We start from the raw sequence: 12,055 nt of genomic DNA on the forward strand, positions 1-12,055 counted from the left end.
GCTTGGAAAAGTCACACTCACCAGAAGTAGCAACACACATACACACACATACTTCTGTTGTGGAAGGAGTAAAAGAAAGTGCTAGATATTGTTTTCATGTCTAACTGTGCAAGTGTTTCCTAGCCAGATGAGGTTAGGATATAGCTGCTGACTTGTTAATTGATTAATGTATCTGGGGCACCACACTGACACGTGTTGATTCATATGTGTACACATACACATGTACAAGAAGATATCAACATATATGTCTATGTGGACAGAAACTAATTGCAAACAGAAATATACAAATACAAATAAACACTTCAGGTTCACTTCAGGATTAATGCAAGACAAAGATCAAAAATGATACACACAGGAGTACAGCACTTATTAAGCCAGGCATGGTGGTGCAAGTTTTTGGTCATAGTACTCAGGAGGCAGAAACAGGTAGATCTCTGTGAGTTTGAGGCCAGCCTGGTCTACAGAGCTAGTTCCAGTGCTATGCCAATCAGAACAACATAATGAGACTGTCTGACAAGAGAGAAGGGGAGATCAAGAGAGAGAGGAAGTTCACTTTCAAGAGCACACACATATATGCACACAAACATGTGAGCAAAGACAACTATGTTTACTTTAAGGTGTGACTGGAGAGCAGTGAGGCCATGTGGGATGTCTGCTGATGTGCTTTTGATTACATATGCTACGTATTCACATGCATGTATTCAATATGGTGCATCTATGTGGACATTTGTATCAGATTGGTGAGCACCTACTGTGGATAGCAAATCTCCTTTTCAGTCAGTACTGAAAAACATTTTGGGAGCCTGGTGTAGGGAAGCCATAAAAGTCTGTCTGAGACATGTTTCTGCAGCACAGGAGAGGGGGAGGTCTGCTGGTCTGGTCCTGAGCGGGGAAGGGAAGCCTTGCTTGGAAAAGACCTAAACTTGCAGAGAACAGAGATGTAGAACTATTGCCCCAAGAAAGGACTTCCTGAATATGCTGGGTAAGTGGAAGGCTTGTCTTTTAGCAGCATGGGAAGGGAGAGCCCCCAGAGTCCCAGTCAGTTCCAGCAGGCCAGAAAATCCTGCAGAGGCTATTAATCCACTAAAGTCCCCTGGCTGGGAGAAAATCTGATTAACTCTACCTCCCCAGATGGGCTCAACAGTGAAATAGATATCTCATTTCTGAGAGTCAGATAAGGTAGAGAAACAGAGGAAGGCAGGTGAAAGAAAAAGGGGCGAGGGGGGAGAAGCACCATAGGAACAAGATATATGTGTGCACTCCTTCTCTGCCATTCATTTGCAGCCCAGTTTTCCCAGATGTATGATGTGACTCAAACTTCCTCTGTTCGGATGGGGGAGTATATCTTCTGTCTCTCTCAAAAGTGAACCAGGCAGATCAGCTCCCCTTTGGCCCTAAACATTAAGTTAGTTGTTTGTTTGTTATTTGATTTTCCTGAATTTCCCTACCACAGGGTCCCTGAAAGGAGACTTACTCTGTCCACCAGGCTTTTTTCTAAGTCTTCTGAGCCCAAATAGTACAGCTTCAGCACTTTAAAGAATTTGAGGGATCTGGTTCTAGTGACCCTTTTAAAATGATAAACTGAGTCCCCCAAGCACATCTGGACTGGAATTCATGGTGTTTCACTTACATACAACTATTTTCTTTTAAAAAAAAAAATCAAGGTTAAGATTTTAAAAGACTTCAAAAGGTGAAATCTATAACCTCTCTGGAACAACAGAAGACCTGCACAGACACTGGGGCCTGGGAAGTGCAGGAAGCTGGTCTCTGCCAGCACTTTGAGGGTTAAACTCAACCCAGAGCCTAACACACAATTGGCCGAACCTGAAGAGAAGATATGGTTTTTGCAGCCGTGGGCCAATGAATACCTCGAGTGGGAGGGTTTGAAGCTTCTAAGGAGTTTTTCCCCCCATTTTCCCCTCTCCACCCCCTCCCGTTGGCCCTTACCGCCCCCCCTCCATCCTCTATGCCGCCAGTTTGTTAAATTAATGCAGTAAGAAAGTCTCACGATCTGAGTGAGTCTAGCCAGAAGATGGGCGAGCTCAGAAACCCGACTTGCCTCTGAAAGCCTGGGCTCCTGAGCCCTGCTGGGAAACCATGGACCCCAGCAGCCCCTGAAAGTTGTGGTGGGCTCTATTGCGACTGCAGCCCCAAGCAATGGGACACCTTTCCTGCAGCAATCCCAACTTATTCGGCGGGGACCAGAGAACGCGGACCGCAAGGCGACAGCAGACTGAAACGGAGGCAGGAGAACGAGATTCCGGGACTGGGTTGCGATGCGCCAGCCTGGCACACTCTCCGACATCTAACTGAAGCCAGCACCATCACCTGCTCCACCACCACCACCCCACCCCACCCCCACACACACACACAAACACACAACCCCTAAAACCCCACGGGCCAGCCCAGGGCCAGAAAGAAGGTGCCAGCCAGGTCTAAGGGTCCGAGGCCAGGGCTCTAATCCCCACGGATTTCTTGATTGCTTGAAGCTGGCCTCTCAACATAAAAACAAGGATTAAAAAAGGAGAGAAAGAAAGAAAAGAAAAAGAAGAAAATATACCCACCCCCAAGAGTGCCTCCCAGCGCCGCAGGGAGCCTCCAGCGAGTTGAGCATCAGCAGCGCTCTTCCCGCCCGCAGCCTGGCTGGACGCTCTCCGTGGTGCTGAACCTGCACGACCGCCGCTTTCCTCGGTACCCAAGCCTCCTGGCTGCAATTATCTGCCGCCTCGTCCCTCTACTCCCCAGCTCCCTCAAACATCTGGATTATTTTCCCCAGAGGCGCTCTCTGGCTTCATAGGTGCCCATCGGAAACATTTTTGCACCCCTATAACTCGTGGACTTTACAGCACAAGAATCTGGAAAATGTACAGCTTCAACACTCTGCGATTCTACCTTTGGGAGACCATTGTATTCTTCAGGTACGCGATTTTCTATACTGACAACGACTATCCTTAAGGAGCAAATGGGGTTCAGATGGAGTAAAGAGGCTGACTCTACCGAGGTCTCATCAATTGGGGAGGGGTGCTGTGTACTGAAGGCCCTTTCATTCCCCTCCTCCCCCCACCTTCACCCGCAGGGTGTCTGGCTGGTGCGTGTAGGTCCCAGACAGTGGCTACTCAGGCAGTGGTTTGCCTGTTTCTTGCGGTTTGTCTATCTGTCTGACTGCTACACTACTCCTCCCATACTGACCCCTGGCCCTTCTGCTGGTTACCCTTCACTCGGCTGAGGACTTAAGGGGAAGCTTTACGAGTTTTTTAGTTTAATTGGGACCGCATTCTCTCAAACCGCAGTGCTGGAAACCCCGGGTCTCCCGTCTGGGAGCGAAGTGACAACTAGCGGTGACGCGGAAGGTTGCAGTTGAACTGGTTAGGCACAAAACAGAGCATTCTGTCTCCCTTTTTTTGTTTTTTTGGGGGAGGAAGGTGTCAGGGTTCCTGTGGCTTGGAGCTAGGGGATAATGCAGTTATGACCTCAGCTTGCAAAGCCTGAACTTAAGTACCGATCAGACCTACTTACAAATAGACACTGAGAAATATTTTCCTTTTAAAACTTTGACTCCATCCTCCCTGATACACTTCTTTACAAACTCTGTTACAACAGACCCTCCCCTACTCCAAAGGGAAGTTCTTATGAATGAATTCCTATCTCAGCTGCTGTAGCTAGGCTCCCTACACCCACCCATTGACTCCTAATTCTCTGCTTACAGGCTTAGCATTCGTGCGTTAGTCCAATTGAAAAGTGAAAAATCATATCTTTAGAAAGTATTGAAACAAATAGGCCTTTTGTAAGTGGGCAAATCATGCCATCTTCAGAGGTGGTAATGATAAATTCCACCTATATGAATTGAAAAATATTCTTCCCAGCTCTGCAGAGATCGTTAATCTTCCTCGTTCTGGCGTGTCTGCTTCTCATGTTTTACCACTCTAGTGAGTTAATAGGCATTTAAGAAAAAAAAAAACCCACTCAGATTGTTCTAAAAAAAAGAAAGAAAGAAAGAAAAAACCATATGACCACCAAATAAGATCCTCTCTGATGGTAAAACAGCAGGTACTTGTGATTTCATTACACCTCAAAGAGTTGTTGGTTTGACTAATTCATTGGTTGGTGATATGGATGAGGCCTCCTCTCCCAAGTGCCAGTTTCTGAATTTGAGCTTCTCTTTGTGTTTTCTCCCTCAAGATGATGAAGGAAAGAAACCCCCTGCCTTCCCAGGGTTACCCACTGCTAAGGCTTTTAATGTCCTCTTAAAATAATTCTTTATCATGGCACTGTCCCAGTCACAGCTTAGAATGCAAATAGCCAAGTATTTTCTTAAGTTCAACATTCCAGGGCCTTGTGAGATTTACCTACTTCATAGGGGGAGGCAGAAAGTGTCTCATCACTCTACCCACCCTACTCCTTTTTTTCTTGACTCATCCCTTGATTTTCCTCTCCCAGACATGAGCTTTAATAAAAGGGATAATCCATCTAAAAAGTCTGCATTATAATCGCTTAGATAAGGGTAAGACTCCGCTGTGTTGATTCCGCAAGTGAGATGGTGGTGGCCCATCAGAGAGTCTCATTGTGTTTTCCTTCCCCTCTATGGGTGAAGGCACATGTGAGCAGCAATAGACATGATTGAGAACTTGCTGTGTTTGTGAGGCATGACGAGAGAGATCTGGATCATGCTGGTGCTGCGACACTATCAAAGCCGGAGGATGCATGCTTTGTTTCAGGGGTTAACTTTCACACCCTTTGTAATTTCCCCGGATGGATGAAGCCAGGGGGTCATAAGAGGGCTAGCCAAACAAGTTGTCCTTGCTCAAATGATATTTGCATCTTTAATACTTTCATCTTTCAAATTTTAGGTAAGACATATAACAGCCTTAAAATCTAGGGTAAACAGAGGCCAGCAGCTCCCTTGCAGGTTATAGGAGAATAACCAGCCCTTCTCACCAAAGGACAGGCTGAGGGCTGGATGAGCCAATGTATATTCCAAGGGGCCCAGGCCCTTCTTAGGTTAAGTAAGGCCTGCTGCTCCCCTGTTTCAAATTACTGAAAATACAAGGTGCTGCTGCATTGAATCTGTGTGCAACCAGCAAAACAGCAACATCAACAACAAAACAAACAAAAACAACTGAAGTGAGCTGTACTGGAGCCTCACATGCTACCAATTCGGGGAGTAAATGGAGGCATGGGAAAGGCAGACTGGTGTCCTAGGAGACCAGCAGCAATGCAGTACCCACCACCTATGTCCCCACAAATACAGGGAACCTATTTGGCTGAAGTTCTGCTCTCATGTTAAGCAGCCTGACATTTTTAAATTTAATATTACATCCTGCTATCCAATAACATAAATTTTGCATCACTTGGAGGCTGGAGCCTTATATCCACTTGGGCTAAGACTAATATTCATTTTTTCGTTATTTATTTAATATTGGAAATGAATTTCTTTCAGCTCTCCTTTAAACTAAAGGGGACATGGCTTTGAGCCCTCCGAGTCCTTACAGAGGCTAGCAAGGATGGGACTAGTACGACCCGAACAGTTCTTGCCTTCTCAATAACTCAGACAGACATGATCTATAAGGATGCTTCTCAGCCTCTGCACTATTGGCATTTTGATCTTTATAATTCGATATTTGTTATTCTTTGTCATGACGTCTGCCCTGTGCATTGTAGCAGCCTGTCTGGTGCCAGTAGCATCTTTTCTCCTTGATAGTGACAAACCAAAATGTCTCCAAACACTGCAAAATAACCCAAAGTACAGGAAGAAGGGACAGAATTGCCCAAGTTTTGAGTGACAATAAAAATAACCAAATTTTTAATCAGCTGCTTTCAGGCACTAATCATAATAATGAAAAAGTTGAGTTTGCCTGAGGAAACAGTTCCTAGTAGAATACACAGCACATCCCATTGAAACAGAAAGGGATCTAGCTTGTACTTTAGCAGGAAATAAATAATAAATATAGAGACATGAACCAAGTGGTTTTTCCAAAAGATAACCACCTTTTCCTTATGTACCTCTTTCATTCCCCATCCCAGTAGAAGAAGGCTTGTGTTAAGGTTTTAGATCATGTGTGTCAATCACTTGCTAAGAAAGCTGATTACAACTTTAAAATGCAAATGTTTCTATCAATTCTAGGACAAGAAAGAAGATGGTAAATACCATGTTTAATAATGTTTGTTATCTCTATCATTGTGGACAGATAAATTAGTGTTTTCCTGAGACAGGAAAGTTTCCTAAGCTTACCAAGAAGGGCAGACAGGCCCTTGGTCTTTCTCCCTAGTAACAGCTATGTGCTGCCTGAGTCCTAACCACTGAATTTTGAGGCACTGCAGAATACATCTAGAAGTTTCTGAAATGGCCTAAGGACTTTTTCCTAAAGAATAAAACCCGTGGGGCAACTCTGCCTCAGAGTCAAACAAAATGTCCTCCAGAGGCTTAGAAAAGATGGGAAAGAAATGTCATGTTTTTATTCCCAAGGGGCCATTTGGACAAGGACCCAAAGCCAAAAAATGAAATTATAAATCTGCTTATAACTTCTGCATATTTATAAAACTGGAAATGACCTACTGGGGACACATGGGAAATTTATCTTTGAGATGGCCTTGTGAAAGGCCACAGCTATGTGGGGCAATGGAGAGAGCAGAACACCTATGGTCCACAGGTTCTGACTTCCAGAGTCAACTCTGTTCTCCTGCAGCACCACCATAACAGGGTTTTTCTGTGTAGCTACTCTAGTTTCAACTGAGATGGCTAACTCCAACTCTTATAAGTTCCCTTCAGCCTCTGAGCAACCCATTTACAAAGACAGGACCCTATTTTCACAAAGGCTCTGGATGAACCAGCCTTAGTGGCTCCCCTGCCTTCATCCCTTCACCGGGTATTAACTAATTACGTGATCATGTGTCCCATTCAAAACCAGGCACTCTGCAGGGACACATGCCATTCCTGCAGAAAGAACCCTTTTCTCCTGCATCAGAGGGTCTGCAGTGCTCACTTCCGGGCAGCCTGTGTACAGAGCCTACAACAGCATCACAATGATGTGGGTGTCATTAACTATATTTCCTTCATCAGCTGGCAGAAGCCAAAATGATTTTTAAGATGGATGTTAACGTCTCCTGTCTGCCCATCTCAAGGCTCCTCTGCAGGATATTTAGTGTGCTTTAGACAGTATGACCTCTGCCACAGCAAACCTGGGATCTGGAATTTAACTACAGTATCATGACCTTGAGAAGACTCTATGACCCTTCTAGGTCTCACTTTGCCCACCTGTAAAATGAAAGGACTCCACCAATCACACTCTCAAAAATTATTTTTAGCTATTCCTATTTGCAATGACCTTTTCCCAATCTTTGCCAAAACAGTACAGACTGGGTTAAAGGGATTGCAGTGTGTCTCAGCTATTACCAAAATAATAATAATAATAATAATAATAATAATAATAATAATAATAATAATAAGCAGCTGTTACCAGCTACTCCCAGCCTCGGAAGTCAGAAAAAAATTGAAGACCTCACCCAGCTACTTCTCATTTTGAACAGTTCCCCTAAGATGGATGCGATGACTGACAAAGGCTATAAATATCTTTCCTTCCCATCCTAAGAAATGGTTCCGAGTCGTGAGACAACATGATATCCTACCACTGTCTACAACTATTTAAAGTTTACCCCCAACCACCACAAGTACACACATAAAGCCTATTTTTTTAAGCCGGTTACTGAACCCATGCTTGCCCTAGTCAAAAGAATACACAAATGCCAGAAATACCTCCCCTCCTGACTACCATAGCATAAGCCATGACCCTGGCTGAGTCTACTTAAGATGAAGCACTGCTAAGGACTTCCTAGTCATCCCATATGACTTTGTCAGAGGCAAATACACAATTGGCTAAGTCTTTGAAGCATTTTAAGTAGATTCCAAGTCTTCCTGAAGATCGCCTGTACCTCTGAGGTAGCCACAGCATCCACATTGGGAAATATTGGTTTTGATTTAGCCTGTGTGACTGCGAGAGAAGAATAGATTTATTTTTAATGCACCAGCAATTCTGGCTCAAAGGAACTGGGAACTTTCTGGAATCTTTATTGAGTGGTGCAGGAGCTGCCACGGTGGTCATGATAGTCAGAGGAGGGGTCTAAGCAGGGAGTGAAAATGTACATAATAGAGTGATATAGAAATTCCCACATCCTCTATAGATTATGAGTTTGTGAGTGATTTCCTGAAAAAGAATAAATAGAATACAAGGTCAGAGGCAATTCTGACAATGCTTACACCCCCCTCTTGCCCTGGCTCCTAAATTTCCACCTGAAATCTGTGGGCTCTAAATCAGGCCAAGAGCACATACTCAGTGGTATTTTCCTTATTCTTCAAAATAGATTAGATAATAACTAAATTGGGCAATGAACCTACACACAAAATGTAGCAAGGGATTATTAAAAGGAAGCCACCTTAGTTATATAAAAACCTGCATTTAAGAAAGAAAAAGGACTTCAGAATGCAATAGAAGGACCTAGCAGAAAAACTAACAGTCCACAAATAAAGCACAGTCACTGTTGCTGTTACTGGCACTTATGGCCTCTCTACCCTGAACTGCTCCAACTGTCTCACACAGACCCATTCTCTGTTAAGCCTAACACACAACCAAAGACACAACAGGGTGCCAGCAACTTCTTTGAGAAAGCAGTTAGAAGAGAACAGAGGCTGAATGATAGGATAGGGGTTTTAGCCACACAGAATCCAGGCTTTGGAATGTGATTCCTTAGGAGGGGAGCCGGGGGACACCAGAGCTTTAGAAATGGTGTTTAAAGATCCCTTTGTGGCTTTTCTGAAGTTGATATTGTCTGAAGCTAATTCAGCACAATTAGATTACCACTCTCAGCCTTTGAATCCGCCTGTTTTGTAGGATCTATTACTTAATGAGTTTACCATCTTAACGGGATGCTGCTGATAATTGGGAATCCCAGTCATGAAGTGGGCAGCAGTCCTCTCTTGCCTCACATCTAAGAGCTGCCCACAAGGCACCCCACCCCATCCTCTGACACTACGTCCTCGGATCTGCCACCCACTCCCTCCAGGGGGATCAATCACACTGTCCCTATGAGTCAAGGAGTCCAAAGCAGAATGAGCTCTGAGCAGATCTGTCTGTCAAATCGAGTTGAGAAGGACTTGCCAAAGAGACAGATCCCAAGAATTTGAGAGGTTCAAGCTTACATAGTGTCTTCTTACTAAATAATAGAGTGTGAAGAGCAAGAGTCAATGATGGGGGTGATGTAGAGACTCAGTGGATTGATGGTGGAGATAACCTCACAAGTGCACACAGATGGATACATATGTAAGCTTTGCCCATGTCAATCATGCATAGTTTTAAAACTTAAATAGTTGGGGGTGAAAAGTGGCTCAGTGGTATAGTACCTACTGAGGATGAGATGATGGATAGAGTCCCTAGTGTCGCAAAGTAGCAGTATTTTAATAGTAAAATACAAATACCCGACCACACTACAGAATCGGGCTCATAGAAAGTGCCAAGGGTCTTGTGGAGATGCAGTTTCTGGGATCCAGAGCATGAAAGTCAGTCTCCCTGCCAGTCCCCTCACAAGCACAGAAGCTTACGAGGATAGGAAATGGGAATAGCAAGGCCCTAGGTCATCCTGACTGAGGCCATGTGTGGAGAAGCTCTTTCACTTGACAAATAAAAAATAAAATGTAAACAAGTTGCTTATAGGGGGACAGGGCTCCACAAATCATCAGTCATATATCATTCCCCAAACATAGTCACTGTGTGTTGTCTGCAGAGCCTGTGTGTCCTGATGATGCCACTGTGTCCCCATTTATTCCTTGCAAGTTCTGTCTCCCTCTCCTAAACATAATCACTCCTGAAGATAGCTCCTCCCTTGGGCAGCCAGCCCCACCTTGAGATGTCAATGCAGTCCCTGAGACATCAACTCTCACACACACACACCAGACCTGCTCTGCAAGAGGATGCAGACAAAGAGGCATCAAGAGATGGGAATGCTACCCTGGCCCCACAGACCTTAGGACACAGCAATGGGCATCCATAAGGACTGGGGGAGGAGAAGATCTAATGTCAGAAGAGACTCCAGAGAATAGGGTTTCTTTATAAATCTCACTCACCCATCTTCCTGAGCACCTGATACTCTCAATTCGGCATCAACTAGAGCCTTTCTTGGGACTCCCAGAGTTTTGGAAGGCTCTGCATCATGCCATCATTGTTCTGACCTCGGGACTATGTCCTTCCTTCTGCACCCCTTTGACTGGCCCATCTTCCCAAGGAATCTGTTGCTACCTCAGACCCATGAGAGCCACTGCTCTGTTCCTCTGGCTTTTGAGAGTGTGTTTATTGCTATATGTTCCATTCTGCAATCCTCCCCAGTTCCAGAGGACTGCAGCAAGCCACCCTGCTCCAGCAGTAGCACTTCAGTTTGTAGAATAAACTGCCCAGTCATCCAATCACCTTAAAAACACTTAGGACAATGGTACCTATTTCCATTCCAAAGCTGAGAGAACTGAGGCTTACAGGAGAAATACTGTGAGTCTTTGGGTGATGCAAAAATCCTGGCTGATAATCACAGGATAAAGCCAAGGTTCAAACTCTGGCTGCTAAGTCACCACACTAGTTGACATCTCCAGGCTGGTATCAAGATGTTAATCCTCCCATTCTGTGAAAGCCAGGTGCTGTGAATTTTGCCTATAATCCCAGCACTGGGGAGGCTGAAAAAGAAGCGACATGAGTTCAAAACCAACCTGGTCTACACAATGAAGCTGAGGTGGGGGCAACCTTAGGAGAAGAGAACTAGAAATTTCCCATCTGGCCTTGGAGTTAACAGAGCCATATTATTTATTCCTTCCCTTTTTCTTAATTGCTTTTAAAATAATTATACTTTTTATTTTGTGTGCACCACATATGTTTCCAAATGTGCATATGCTACAATACAGGGTGTAGAGGTCATAAGACAACTTTGCAAGAACCTGTTCTCTCAATACAACCATGTGGGTCTCATGGGCCAAACTAGTTTTCAGGCTTAGTGGTAAACACTTTCACTACCTCACCCATCTCACTGAACTCTCTTAATCATTTTAATCATATGACATATGCACCCATTCTCTTTTCTAGACATTCTAATACTAGAGAGAAGCCAGCTCTCCTTGCTTATAAATCACCACAGGGATTTTTTAATCTCTCAAAGTCACATGCCTGGAGAACTGTTGTGGTTATCAAGCTAGCAACCTTTCCTCTCTACTGGGAACCACAAGAGGGAATGCCTGTAATCCCAGCATTTGGAAAACTGAGGCAGGAGTATTACCATGAAACATGTAGTCTATCCTAGACTACATAATGAGTTCCAGGACAGCCTAGGGTATAGAAGGAAAGGGGAAGGGAGGCAAGGGGAGGGGAGAAGAAAGGGGAGGGGAAGGGGAAGACGAGAGGAGAGGAGAAGAGAGGAAAAGAAAGAAGAGGAGAAGAGAGGAGAGGAGAGGAGAGGAGAGGAGAGCAGAGGAGAGGAGGTCCTCAGAATTATTATACTATCTTTGATCCTCCCACACACACCAGGAAACCCTGAAGCAGATGGGAATATGAGGAGGCAAGTTTGTCTCTCCAAAGAATCAAGAGCCAATTACTTGCAGGTGGATGTAGATAGTAACAGTTTCCATGGTTAGCTAATACACACACACACACACACACACACACACACACAAGTTTCCAACCTTCATCTCTTCCACTGGGGGAAGCTGGCTACCCTACATCCCCACAGGAAGGCTGTAGCTAAGGCATCTTTTCTTGTTTGTCCCCAAACCATCTGAGTTGAAGAGCTATCTAGATGGTGGGAGTACATTCCTGCTTGTGCAGGGCAGCACGCACTCTGGCCTAGGAACAGAATATTAAGAACTATTGGTCCCCTGTACTCAGACTAACTGACTGTGCAGCCACACAGATTAACCCGAGCATGGGGGTCTTAGTGTACCCTTACCTTCTGTTTGAGACTTTGGAGAGGAAGTTCTGCCTCAGGTTTGGACCACCTCACCCCATGCCTCCCACAGTGCTGCCAGGAAACAGAG

General features: G+C 44.7%; 1 protein-coding gene across 1 annotated transcript in view; it reads left to right on the forward strand.

Moving 5' to 3' along the window:
- Positions 1-2,722: 2,722 nt before the first annotated feature.
- The window catches only part of LOC127219265 (glycine receptor subunit alpha-1-like), a 39,149-nt gene continuing 29,816 nt past the window's right edge, over positions 2,723-12,055 (forward strand). Inside the window, exon 1 of the mRNA XM_051180645.1 lies at positions 2,723-2,918. Coding sequence (XP_051036602.1) covers positions 2,863-2,918 — 56 coding nt within the window. The 5' untranslated portion in view covers positions 2,723-2,862. The remainder of the gene's footprint in view (positions 2,919-12,055) is intronic.

The sequence above is a fragment of the Phodopus roborovskii genome, unplaced genomic scaffold, assembly GCF_943737965.1.
Source record: "Phodopus roborovskii unplaced genomic scaffold, PHOROB, whole genome shotgun sequence".
Taxonomy (NCBI): Eukaryota; Metazoa; Chordata; class Mammalia; order Rodentia; family Cricetidae; genus Phodopus; species Phodopus roborovskii.